Source organism: Brienomyrus brachyistius, unplaced genomic scaffold (assembly GCF_023856365.1).
Source record: "Brienomyrus brachyistius isolate T26 unplaced genomic scaffold, BBRACH_0.4 scaffold50, whole genome shotgun sequence".
NCBI classification, from domain to species: Eukaryota; Metazoa; Chordata; class Actinopteri; order Osteoglossiformes; family Mormyridae; genus Brienomyrus; species Brienomyrus brachyistius.
The window spans coordinates 1,313,358-1,326,846 of record NW_026042325.1 but is presented as its reverse complement, the minus strand read 5'-3'; the positions used below and the strand labels follow the sequence as shown (position 1 = coordinate 1,326,846).

At 46.6% G+C, this 13,489-nt stretch overlaps 2 protein-coding genes across 4 annotated transcripts in view; one reads left to right on the top strand and one right to left on the bottom strand.

Moving 5' to 3' along the window:
• LOC125723515 (low-density lipoprotein receptor-related protein 1-like) overlaps nt 1-3,872 on the top strand; it is a 61,188-nt gene extending 57,316 nt beyond the window's left edge. The window contains 4 exon segments of the mRNA XM_049000163.1: nt 76-149; nt 264-357; nt 1,381-1,525; nt 2,082-3,872. Coding sequence (XP_048856120.1) covers nt 76-149; nt 264-357; nt 1,381-1,525; nt 2,082-2,219 — 451 coding nt within the window. The 3' untranslated portion in view covers nt 2,220-3,872.
• Nucleotides 3,873-4,507: 635 nt separating this feature from the next.
• The window catches only part of LOC125723559 (formin-like protein 3), a 36,817-nt gene continuing 27,835 nt past the window's right edge, over nt 4,508-13,489 (bottom strand). For 2 of the 3 annotated variants that reach the window (XR_007386925.1, XR_007386926.1), the window contains 9 exons: nt 11,775-11,843; nt 11,385-11,465; nt 11,000-11,129; nt 10,717-10,877; nt 10,359-10,460; nt 9,440-9,532; nt 8,266-8,389; nt 7,498-7,623; nt 4,508-6,173 (listed from right to left, as the gene is read on the bottom strand). Coding sequence is in view for 1 of the 3 variants with exons in the window: in XM_049000274.1 (XP_048856231.1) it covers nt 6,109-6,173; nt 8,266-8,389; nt 9,440-9,532; nt 10,359-10,460; nt 10,717-10,877; nt 11,000-11,129; nt 11,385-11,465; nt 11,775-11,843 (825 nt within the window). In the remaining 2 variants the exon portion in view is untranslated. The remainder of the gene's footprint in view (nt 6,174-7,497; nt 7,624-8,265; nt 8,390-9,439; nt 9,533-10,358; nt 10,461-10,716; nt 10,878-10,999; nt 11,130-11,384; nt 11,466-11,774; nt 11,844-13,489) is intronic. The other variant, XM_049000274.1, reaches the window with a different exon arrangement.

The window sequence follows — 13,489 nt, the reverse complement described above, 5'->3', positions numbered from 1 at the left end:
CACTCTTCCTCTTGTCCTCACACTCCTCCAACCTCTCTTCCTTCTCCATCCTTCCTTCCCTCCCTCTTCCCACAGATGTTCCGCAGGTTGGTCTGGCCAGCGCTGCTCAGTAAATACCTCCACCATAAACTCCTCTGACCCCAGCAGCCGTAAGTGAAAGCCCCCTCCTCATCTCTCCAACCAGCTGCCACTGTCACACCCGGCAGCTGATGGTGGGACTGGGTAGCAGGGTCCTCAGGGTCTGTCCGTCTCATTGCCTGCAGGAACCGCGTCGATTGTCATCCCAGTGCTTCTGCTGTTGCTCGTTGCCCTGCTGGTTGTTGGCGCCATCTTGTGGTACCGGAAGAGAATGAGTGGGTGAGTTTGCGGCAGGAGTTCTGTTGGACTTGCTCATCCATCCTTCCCTTTGTGGTCACTCTAGAAGTCTCTCTTCTTTAGCCTGTATCTGCCAGCCCCTCTCCCCATAATCGCCTCCCTCTGGTCATGCCAAAGCTCTGTCCTCACTCTGCTCTGGGTAACTGCATCTCTTCTGTCCCCCAGGTCTGTAAGACCAGGCAAATCCTGCTCCAGACGCTCGCGGTAACAGTTGTCAGGGTTACATTCCCCACCTTCCCTCCATGTCCATGTCCATGTCCCCGCCCCTGCCCGCTCCTCCCCGCCCCTCCCCACGCCTCCCGCCCCCTGCCCCAGCCCGCCACCCCTCCCCATATGAATCCACATCCTGTTCCTGTTGACTTTTGCTCAGTGTACCTCGGTCTGTCCGGTGGTCTATGTTTGCTGGTCTCCCAGAGTGTGTTAAGTAGCATTCCGCTTGCCCCCATGCCCCCCCCTCCCTTTTGCCCCATACTCCTGTTCGGGGGGGGCTATTGCCCTTTTGGGTGCCCCTCCAGGAGAACGGGCTTTGATGAGGGAGAGTTGGCCGCACGTTGGGTGGTGTGAAATGTTTGTTCAGCCCCCTCCCATCCTCCTGCCAGTGAGAGGCACTGATGGAGCTGCACTGCCCAAGTCTCCAGCCCCCCCCTACCCCCCCAAGGCTGATGTCCAGCAGCCCAGGCTCCCTAAAGGAGCTCCACCCCTCAGTCGCCCAATGTCATGTGACCTGTAGGACACGTGACCCGAGGTTATAGGCGTCCACAGCGCCTCCCCCCCATTCAGCCCCATGCGGCTGTGCTGGGTGTTGGAAGCATGGAGACGCCATGTGGGTACAGGTGGAGGGGGCCGTGTGTTGGGCTGTGCTGGGTTCACCCTGGATGCCTGTGCCTGGCTTCAGTCCTGGCTTCCCTCGGTACCGTCACTGTGGCTGTGTAGCCGTGCTGTGCTCCTGTCCTCTCTGCCGCCCCCTGGAGTGCTGGCGCTCATGGTGCATCTTCTGCGTCACAGGGCCAAGGGCTTCCAGCACCAGAGGATGACCAACGGGGCCCTCAATGTGGAGATCGGGAACCCGGCATACAAGACCTACGAAGGGGAGCCCGATGATGACGCCGGGGAACTCCTGGATGCCGACTTTACCCTGGACCCGGATAAGGTACCTTCCCCTCAGGGCTTAACCCCCCCCCCCCCCACAACAGACAGAGACACTAATCCCTGAAGTCAGAAATGGGAAAATCTGTTTGGGCCACCATACTGTGCTGTATGATGTCATACGGCATTAAAATTGGTTAGGATCATGAAAGAACTTTCTTACTAACTTAGGTTCCAAAGACTCTTTTCTTTTGTTGGGGATGGGTGGGTGGGGGGGGTGGCGGCATTGATTTCTGAACCTTAGCCTACTGTAAATTCAGTGTTTCTTTTATGATGTAAAGCTGCACCTTATGACATAAGCAAAGACAAACTACTGACGTGTAAAAAGAAAGGTTTGGCTTCCACTAACCAGTTGAGCACAAAGAGTCAGTTACACAGAGTCACAGTTACACAGAGTCACAGTACTCAGCTGATTGGTTGAAACAAAACCCTAGTCTAGATTTCTACTTTCTAGGCCTGAACTTCCTACCTTTTGTTTAATGAATTACTCTTGTGAGTAACTCCCCCAGCACTGCTTGTGTTTTACACATGTGCTCTGTGCCCCCCCCCCCCCACTGTAGCCCACCAACTTCACCAACCCCGTGTACGCCACCCTCTACATGGGGGCTCATAACAGCCGAAACTCGCTGGCCAGCACAGACGAGAAGAAGGAGCTTCTGTCTCGAGGGGAGGAGGACATGGGAGACCCACTGGCATAGACTGATCAACCCCCCGCTCCCCCGCCCCCACCCCAGCATTAGCATAGCGCCACCACTCAACAGCATCCCCCCCCCCACCCCGGTTTTGCCTTTTGAGAGCAGAAAAAAAACACAGCAGAAATGCCTGAACACTGTATAAAATGTACAAAATGAAGGACTACTTTTGTATGTGACTGCAGTATTATATTTTGTTCTTTTACATTCTTCTGCTCTAAAAGAAAACAATTTTGTATAAGATTTTTTTTTGCCCTCCCCCCCTGCCCTTTACCCGAGTTGCCACTACCTCTGTGCAAAATGAAATGGGGGGGGAAGAAACGACAAAAAAGGAACAGTGGAACAATTTAATTTTTTATTTTTGTATGAATTGTATAGAAAAATCGTTCCATTCAAGTGGAGTGTTGTTTGACGTGGGAGAGGTCAAAGGCGAGGCCCGGGCCCCGGGCCCCGGTGGGGCCTCGCATGTGCGGGACTGGCGAGCGTGTGTGGAGGGCGAGCAAGGGACTGTCTGGAATGGCACATGTCATTGGCGGAAGCCCACCTACAGTATTTCTGTTGTTTTCTCAGAGAATGATTGTGTTTTCATCCTTGCACAGACTAAAATGATATATAAATATATATAACTTTATTGACAGAGTTTTGAAAGTATCCAGAGGTACACAAAACACACACCTTAATATAGCAAAATGTACGTTTGTGTGTGTGTGTTTTTTATTTTTTAATTTTTAAGCATTCCAGGGTGTAAATCTGGCTGTGTGTGAGAGGCCTTGTGGGGGGGGGGCGCTTGTAACAGGAGGGCGTGGCCCACTGACAGAAAGGCTCCACCCCCGGCTCGCTGGCCGCAGCCAATCGGAAGTGTCGCTCACCTACACGGTGACCTATGTGTGCATGGGTGGCACCTTGGTAGGGGGGAGGAGTGGGGGAGGGGAGGTTGGATTTTAGCAGGAAGCTGTCTCCAGGATACCGGTGTGATGATCTTGAGTGGAGCTTCCGCCGTTATTCCCTAACCTGTCCGCTTTGGGCTGGGTGAGTGTCACATTCCTCTTTAGGGTTGATTTATTTCATTGTATTTTTTTTCTTAAACACCTTGTGCTTCTCCGTTTGTGCGCCGGTGCCCATGTCCATGTGCGTGTTTATTGCCCCGTTCGTCTCCCGGCTCTCGGCTCTTGCCCTCTGGTTCCCTCCTTTTGCCTGCCCCTATCGCTGCCATCTATCCACCGATGACTCCTCAAACTCAGACACTTTCTCGTTTCTTCAGATGCTGCTTCTTTTGGAGGTGAGCAGCCATATTTTAATGCATGTTCAATGGAAAAAAGAAAATACTTAGCGTAAGACGTCCTTTCGCTTAGCCCACACAGCACATCAGCTCACGCAGTGGATTCTGACTTTCATTTCAGCTCAGTGTTTTTTTTTTTTTGATTGAGAGAAAAGTACAATCATTTTACTTAAACTTTTTCAAAATCATACACTTTGGATTTGTTTAAATTTTTTTTTTTCCATTTTATTTTTTAATAAAAAAAATGACAAATAGCTTTTATAGTAGAAAATGCATGGTGGCTCAGCCTTTCTGGAAAGAATAATGTTTAATTTTTTTTGCTGGAATACTTTACAAACTAAATAACAAATATTGTTATAAATAAACTTTTTAAAAATGTACAGGAAGAAGTGGTCTATTCAGTTTGTTTTGCTGATGTTCCCAGGCTAAATGACTGGATATAACAAACCCTAAGGACGTTTAGGGATAGAGGCCCAAAGGTTATAGTATGTTTATATGCAGCATGACGTATGGTGATAATCTGTTGTTCTTCCATGACTGAAGATTTCACATGTATCATATCTATGTTGATAGGGTTGTGGTTACCAACAACCTTCCCCCCCCTCCCCAACACACACACACACACACACACACACACACACACGTATTTAATTAAATGTCTCCCAAAAATTAATTTCCAACCATGTCCCCTAATGGCTTATCAGAAGTCACACAAAGCTTGGATCTAATTCAAAACTGGACGGGCTTACGGCGGGGGCCGTTCTGGACGGGCTTACGGCGGGGGCCAGACTGGACGGGCTTACGGCGGGGGCCAGACTGGACAGGGTTACGGCGGGGGCCATTCTGGACAGCAAGCCAGTCCATCACAGGCTGCAAACACAAACACACACTGCATACCTATCTAAATGGAGACCTTCCATTAATTTATACAGGAAATACCCTGATCCCAGTCACGACACCCTAACCCCCACCCAGCCCTGACCGTAACCATAAGTAATCAAACAAAATACAAGACTTTTGACATTTTTACTTTTTTTTATTGCACTCACAGATATTTATAAAACTGAGGATTTCCAAATGTGGACCTGAAAAACGTCCCCAAGAGTGAGGAGGTTTGGTCCCCAAACATGACACAGTCACACTAAGGGCTGTTTACAGACACACTGAAACTGCACATCTCTGGACCATGAGCAGACTACAACTGTGTGCTTAGACAAAAAATACACTCGGGGAGGAAGTCCTCCTGGGAGGCAAACATGGTGATGTGCAAGCCTTAAGTTTTTATTGGGGGGGTGGGGGGGGCAGTCCATTGTACAAGAACTTTTACACCGGTAAAATGCTCCCCTTTCCCTTTAAATGCAAAAGCTGTGATTCCTCCCTGAATGCAGTGCTTATGATCATCTGCAGTGAAGCAGTGGCTCCCTTCCCTGCTGTGAAGCACGGGGACACTGTGTGAACAGTCGGCCTCTGGCTCCAGGACTCTGCGCACAAGGAGCCCCGTGTTTAAAATGGACTCGCAAAGCATTAGAGCAAGTGTGTCGGCATGAAGTCCCAGAATCCAGCTAAAGACAGGATAGCTGTGGAAAAAACAACTTGCCAACATGACCAAGCGTCCAGTGGTCTGTCCTGGTCCACTTCTACACATGAAGACATTCTGGTAACATTTTACTTGAGGGGACACAAATACTTTAGCAAAACACACTCACTTGATGCATTAATTAGCCATTAACTGAGTGGAGTTAGCTGTTAATTAATATAGTTCCTGAATGGGATGAATGAACCCTCATGATTGATTAATGATGAACATGCACGGGATCTGTACATAACTAACACTTAGTTACTGGTTAGTTAATGCATTAAGTAAGCATGTGCTTATATCTCCTCCAACAAAGTGTGACTGACATTTTGTTACCAGGTTTTGCCGTCCAGTTTAGTGCATCCCATGTTATAGCAGAGGAATGCGCAGACCGACCTGATGGAATGTTCCTCGTAAAATCATGTGTCCTCGACCCCATTCTCAAGGTCTTCCACAATAACAGTTTCACTTACCTTCTTAAATAACCGTTTTGTGATTTTTAAAGCCAGAATATGCTCACCATTCTATTTTTACAGTATTAAATATTTTAGGACATGTTAAACAAAAGGAGTACGAAAATATTGCTTCAGAAGATTCTAGATGGAAACACAACTTTGGCAGTACTTGTCAAGGTGCTTGCCTTGCGGGAAATGCAAGAAGGTGGCACGTCGGTGAAAGAGGAGAATCTCTGAAGTTGTGCAGCGCAGTCTGCAGGAACATAGCATTGGGAGAGCAGTGCGTGTCCTCCGCACAAACCGCATCGCAGCGGCGCAGCATCGCAGCATCGCAGCATGCCCGTGCAGCCATTTCAGGGTTAAGCTTGCTTTCCATTGCACGCGGAAAACATCATCGAGTCACATGTTAATACAAAACCAATAGTCCATCGTGGTCTGTGTTCTGGTTCAGTCTCAGTCTCAGTCCCATCCGCTTCACTCTGCATGTGGGCCAGAGTGTCCGGAAACTGGACTAACAGACACGTTCCGACTAGGCAGGAGGATGGGTCCCTTTGGGGTGGGGCCTTGAGCCCGATGCAGGGGGTTTTAAGGACGTTTCCAGCCACTCCTGATGACGGCGTCAGCCCGCCGGAAGGGCTGGCTCCTGAGATCTGTCGGGGGGGGGGGGGGGGGGAGAGGCAGGCTCAAAAGAGTCCAAGAACACATGCTCCAGTGCTGCAACAAGGTAGGTCCTGTCAGTGCAGTGCACTTAAAAAAACTGTTAAGATTTCACCATTATCGGATTGTTAATTATTATTTAGCTTATCTTGTCCTTAACAGGGCTGCCCATAACGGGGGGGAGGTGAAGGGGAAGACGTTTAGGGGCCTAGACACCGTCTTTGAGCAGCCTTAGTCCTTAATTTAAACCACAGAATTGTTTTTGCCTTACAGCTGTGACATGGCAACAGCGTTTCCATGGTTTCCAGGATGCTGAAAGGACTGCTTTACGGCAGTTCAGTTTCTGTACGATTTACTACGCCAACCAAACTGGAAATGTAGAAACAAATGACTGGAAAGATTAATCCGAGCCCAGAAAACTGAAGTCCAAATATGGTCACACTGTTAATCGAGAAGTTATAGGGAGAACAACAGCACGTCTGATGGAAGCAGAAGCAGACACCAAGCCTCTGGTAGCCATTTGGATGCGACACTGTGGACCGTCAGGCTCCAGCAGGCATCTTGTGTGGCTGACTTGGTGGAAAGCTTTCGTTTCCAGCTGCCAAATTCTCCGTATAATTTGTCGATCACAGTGCAGCTCCACAAGTTACATGTGAGTGACAGTCACAGACGTCTCACACGGGTCAGGAGAATGTGATTGACGGTGAATAGATGGGTAAAGGCTCATGTGCTACGGGGGGGTGACGAGGACTAAGAAACAATCTTTCATAGCTCTCCTTTTTCTTCAGGACCAAACGTTCCGTTTTAGCCGAATGAAGTGCCTGAATATGGTGGGTGTGACGTGTTTTACAATAAACTAAAACACTGTTGATCTGTTAACTTCCTCCTGTCAATAGTGATCGCAAGCAGTGACTCTTAAATGCACAGGAAAAGCTATAGTGTGATGTAATGTGATTTCTAGCATGTCTGACATGACAAATATGACCATTTGGGGGGCAGGCAAAAGACAAACATCTTTCATAAAATGCCTGAAAACACATATGTGGTAGAAGACATCTAACTGCAATGGTCAGAGCCCACATACGGTTGGGGATCTTAAAAGAACCATTACTGCAAATAAGTTAAAGATGTAAGCAAGACATCAGCACTCCCCATAAAGATCACCCTGATAAACTGGTATGGACTGGTGGAGACGGAAGCCCCCTCTATAAAGTAAAGGCATCAAACATGTTAGTGCTCCAGGCCCAGTGCAGCACATGCAGGGCATGCAAGTGGGTGCAGGCACACGCGCAGAAGAATCAGGGTTTCTCAAAGAACCTTGACTGGGACTGGGTAGGCTGCCATGGGCCTGGGGGGAGGGGCAGGATTATCAGGCGCTGTCGTCACAGAAGAAACGCAAACCCCGCTTGGCAGTTCGGGCTGTAAAGGGGACACTCTTCAACACTGGGGGGGTGGAGGTGTCACAGAGAGAGAGAGGACAGGTCAAGCCCAAAGCTTTCCTCTTGGCCGGGTACCAGTTCTGTCCTGGTTCACCTCCTTCTGTCATGAGACAGCTTTACCTGAAATTACACCCTACAAAGAACTTCACTATGGACCAGGATCAACAGCCTAGCAGGTAAAATGACATTTAAAGACAGAAACTCATAATGGAGGCTTGCTGGGTCAAGGGGAGCAACCAAATTGCAAAGGTCCTCGGTGCAATTGCCCGTAGTGACACATCCAGCTATAACTATAATCCAGCTGTATAACTAGGTAAAATTTCTTAGTTGCTTTGTCTCTGACTGTTTTACCCAAGACGATGCCTGTGTAAGATTAGTCTGGACCTAAGTTTGGGTGCAAGTATGGTAAGAAGGTTGTAAAGCAGCGAAAGAGGCACTAATATCGAGAAGGATCACATGCTGACATTTATTTGGATGAATGAGGAACTGGGGGTTTCCCTATCAAAAGATCAGCCGTCGTCATGTATTTTGACTGAAGGTTGGATGGGTCTCACGAGGACTGGGTGGACCTTGCAATGTCCGAAATGGTTCGTGCTCATGGCTTCCCCCCCAAACACGACAGAGGATGCGAAAGGTAAAGCCGCACCTGTGATGATGTCCTCGATGGTCCCGTCTTTGCCCTCGTACATGGGCCTGTGGTCCCTGGCCTGTCTTCTGCGAAGCTCTACGATTAGGTCCTGCTGCTGCTGCCTCTTCTTCTGAGCCTGTACCTGTTGGTCCCCAAGTGAGTGTCAGCTGATCACACAAAAAATATAAAAGACAGGACTGCAAAAAAATATCTATTTCAGACTAAACAGGTGCACCCTCAGAGCTGGAACACTAGGCAGGTTTATGGCATTTTAAGAGTCTATCCCTACCACTGGTCATAAAAAAATCATTAATCATTAATCTTCATTAATCTTAGCTTTAACCCAACAACAAAGCCTAGCCTGAACTCTGATGTTATACTTGGTCATGTGACTAGAACAACACCTCAGCACAATCACACCCCTACTTCGAACCCCACTAAATCAAACATCAAGCTAAGCCCTGAAGTTATCTCTGAACTAAATCCTCAAATGAAAACACCCTCAGTGCTAACCTTAATGTCAAACCAAACCCTAATACGGACCACGAAAAAAATGTACGATGGCCTGTGTACTCGCTTCTCCTGGGGCTCTCTCAAAATTTTTTAAATAAGTCGTCTTCGCGTAAGCTAATGGCAAACTTAACCCTAACCCTAACCCTACTTTTAATCACAAAAGAAACCCTAACCTTAGCTCAAACGAACATGGAATGTTTCATTCTCCACAGAGAATAAAAAACAATGCCATTCTGGATTTTAGCCCCGCCCCCACTTGCGGTTGACTGACACAATTTCATTTTTATTCTCTCTCGTTTCTCCTTCTGCTAATAAAAAGCTCACGTAACGCAGATCAGCTGAAGCCCTCCTAGCCCGTCACCCCCACGCTGACAGGGAAATATTGCTAAGACCAGCTTGTCTGACGCCTCACCCCCAAGCCCCACGCGAAACGTAATACACACACGCCATTGAATATCAATAATGGCACCGAAATTACTTTTTAGTGTCTGAATAAGTTTCCATTTTTTAAGGCCAATGCACTGCTGGGATTAAAACCAGAATGTATTCTTTCAAATTTCCAGCGCTGGATCTATAAAGCACAGGTTCCGCCCCCTACCCTCACTCTCTACCACGAGGAGAATAAGCAGGAAAATTATATATGGAATAAAGCATATCCTTTTGTGTATGGGGGGCTTACTTTGGTCTCCTGTTCCTGGGTCTCCTGAGCTAGAAGCTTCACTCGTAGAGCCTCCTCCTGCTTCTTCCTTTGCTCGTTGTCTTCTACTGCATCCTGTGAAAGTGAACATCACAGCCAGAGTCTCCATATGAAGGTGATTTATTCCCAGAAAAGCAAAAGTTAAAGAAATAAAAAGCCATAAGCCGGAGAAGCCCTGCTTTGGGACTTGATCCTTTAACCTCTACATTTTGTTCAGGTGGCTCTTGGAGAAAGAAATGGGACTCGTGCAATTCGCTGTGGACACTGTTGGGGAAGTTACTCACCACAGTAATCCATTAAAGACAGAGGGAGAGGTCAGGTTTAGAGAGTACAGATCCAGACCAGGATTTTGTTTCAACCAGCCAACCGAGTATAAAGAGTCACAGTCACAGAGAATTCGACAGGTTGGTTGAAACAAAACCCTGGTCTGGATCTGCACTTTCTGGACCTGAACTTCCCACCTCTGTCTGTAATTACTTTTGTGAGAAATTTTGCCGACACTGGCTGTGGATACAATGACATTTTCAAAACAAATTATTCTGAATGAAACCAACCGGGGGGGGGGTGTTTAAGGACACTACAGTCATAAATCATAAATCTGACTCCCAAACAATCTTAGGAAGGACAGAGCTGACAGCAAATTACGCCAAGCTGTTAATGGTTGGAATAGAGTCAGCTGACCTTTCCTGTCCATGAGAGTCTGACATCCTGGCCACATAAGCATCACATCACCATCACATCACCATCACATTCCCACAGAATAAAAGCAGGAAAGAACTCAAATACGAGAATAAGAGAAGCCAAATATGAAATCTGAGGTTCTACTGGACGGGGGAGATGGACACAGCTTCTGCACGGAGGAGCGAAGAGGGACCGGCAGGGATGTTCTGAATAATCTCACCTTGTAAGCCTTAATGAAGCGTACAAACACAGGGAAGAAAACGGAGGGAGGGGTAGTCTTCGGGTTCTCCCCAAAGTAGTGAACCACACTGCCAAAGGCCTCCTGCAAGGTGGTGAAAAGTAAGGAGAAATTATGGAGAGCAAAATATGCCTTTAAGAAGGCGTCGTGTTGCAAGACAGCGCTTGCTGAATGTTTAATACCAGCTATCTCCTTAATCTCCACAACTCTGGGTTAGACATACAGTTAAGGGTCTTTGTGCCATCAAAAGTGAAAATGTATATATTTAGTAGAAGCTGGTCTTTGAGGTCTTGCACAGGGTCAAGGTCTTGACGCTCGCATTACATCGCCGGGGGAGCACCTCCGCCATCTTAGCATCCTTCTGCAGTTTCTCCATCCGTCCTTCATTGATCTGTAGGAAGTTCTTGAGCACCGCATGGTCATGAAGGCTGCTCTCTTTACGGATCATCTCCATGCCTTTAGCCAGCTCCCGCACGTCCAGCAGCACATTCTCCAGGGAAACTGCACCACACAGTAAAAGAGAAGCCAGGGGAACACTTACATAGCAGACTCGATCATACACTCACCCACAGAGTCATTATCACATGTACATTCAATTTAAAATAAAGCAACAACAAGCCTACCACTGGCTGCTTTGTCCACAAAGTGTAGCTCACTGGGGAAAACGGCCAGCTCAGGGTACTTCTCCTTCACGATGAGAGCAATGTAGTGAAGAAGAGTCATCTTCCTGTCCGTGGATTTTGTGTCCAACAGCTGAAGGCAGAAAAGGCATCAGAATCACTCACTGAGCACAGTTTGCCCCAGGGGTGGCCATGCTGTATAGCTGCAATGGGTTTGTGTACCTGTCTGAAACTAATAACGCATGAAGCTGCTATTATTGCGGAAGGCAGGTTGTGGCTGTGAGCTCATAAAGAACGATGGTCTGGATTCATAGTCAAAATGACTATATATACAGTTACAAAGCTCAACTAGAAATAACATATCACATTTACATTCTTCATGACTCACCAAATCCAGGCTCTGCAGTTTGAACCCATACACCGAGCCTCTTTTCCCACTGTTCATGTAGTTCCCCAGGGCTAAAATAATCTATAGGAAGAAGACAGTTCACTGCTCGGATACATTTTTCAGAATGTGAGAGAGCTACTGTCTACATAGCAATTGAAGAAATTGGGCTCTTAACATGCACTATTAATTATGACCTGGTTTAATGCCAAAGGAATGAATAACGTAAGAAATCAGTCAGGCTGTTCCAACAGCTAATTACTAATAATCTGCTGAGTACTCAAAAGATCTAAGTCTCGTGCTGGAAAGTGACACAGCTGAGGACAACGTGCTAATCTTTGGTTTGGCAGCAGAAGCAGCATCACAGATACCAGGTGGACAGAGCTGGCTCACCTCTAGCATTCTCTTCAACTTCGGGGATGATTTCATCGACGCAGATGCTGCGATTATGGCATTGAGTTGCTGAATGCGGGAGACATTAACACATGAGCAGAGCTTCTCTTAGATGGCAACCATGACACAGAAAAAATATTATACAGGCAGTGCTCGAGTCACGAACAAGTTCCATTCCCTAAGTCTGTCTTTAAGTCTAATTGCAAGTATGTTGGAATAAGTACATACTGTCCTTACTTAGTATCAGTTAAATGCTTGTCTTAGTATATAGTACTTACACTATATGGTCAAAAGTATTGGGACACACCTCTTAATCATTAAACTCAGGCGTTTCATTCAGACCCACTGCCACAGGTGCTTCAGAAAAAGACATTTTGGACAATTCTATGAATCAAGTTTTGTTGGAACGGTTTGATGAAGGTCCTTTTCTGTTCCAGCATGACTGTGCCCCAGTGCACAAAGCAAGGTCCATAAAGACATGGCTGGGTGAGTTTGGTGTTTAAGAATTTGACCTTGCCTGCACAGAGCCCAGACCACAACCCCGTCGAACACCTTTGTTGTGATGAACCAGAATGCAGATTGCAAGCCAGGCCTTCATGTCCAACATCAGTATCTGACCTCACAAATGTTCTTCTGGATGAATGGGCAAAAATTCCCACAGACACACTGCAAAATATTGTGGGAAAACCTTCCCAGAAGAGTGGCAGCTGTTACTGCTGCAAGGGGGAGACCAACACCATATGGATTTAGAATGTGATGTCATAAAAGTTCCTGTAGGTGTAAGGACTAGACGTCCCAATACTTCGGTCCAGATAATGTATTCGACCTTTGTAGGCATATTTAAGAAACACTTCCAAATACCCTAAAACATCTTAAGAATAATAATGCAGTTTCATAATAATAATAACAATAAAATAATACAATAATAACAGAAGTAGCTACATGCAGTACTGAACTGTACCTTGAGCTAACGAATCACAAAGCAGTCTGTACATTATCAACCAATGTATTTAACATTTTTTTATATAAGAGGCTTCATGGCAGTCAGTCTACAAGCAGGAGTTGTTTTTAAGCCAGGCGGTCTAACCCAGGGCCTGCCTATGTGAGCTGGGCACAGGGATGAAGACTGAGGCACAGAGGAGATGTGAAAATGGACCAGATATAAATATGAGCATAACTTTAAATGTGGAAAAAAAAGGGTCTCTTCCTGCGGACTAAGGAAAAGCTTTGGTAGCACCAAAGTCGCATAATGTAATAGAAAATCACATTAAAGTCTATACATACCTTCATAATACTGTACAAAGCATCCTTAATTATTACACTGACCATCATAATGCATTATAAAGGTATGAATAGTGCATTATAGATAAGAACTTCATAGAGCATTCATAATGCATAATACACATGGCTATAATGTTATGCCTTTTATAAATAGTTATAGCCAGAAATGTTTATAACACTTTATAAATGCATTACAATGCATTATGAAGGTATCTATAATGCATTAAGATGACTGCTTTAAGTAAAGTGTTACCAAAGCTTTCTTAATATATAATTAAAATATATATATAATATTAATGTATAATATGCAGGCAGGCAGGCGGGCGGGCAAGTGGGCAGGCAGGCGGGCAAGTGGGCGGGCGGGCAAGTGGGCAGGCGGGCGAGCAGGCGGGCGAGCAGGCGGGCGAGCAGGCGGGTAAGTGGGCAGGCGGGCA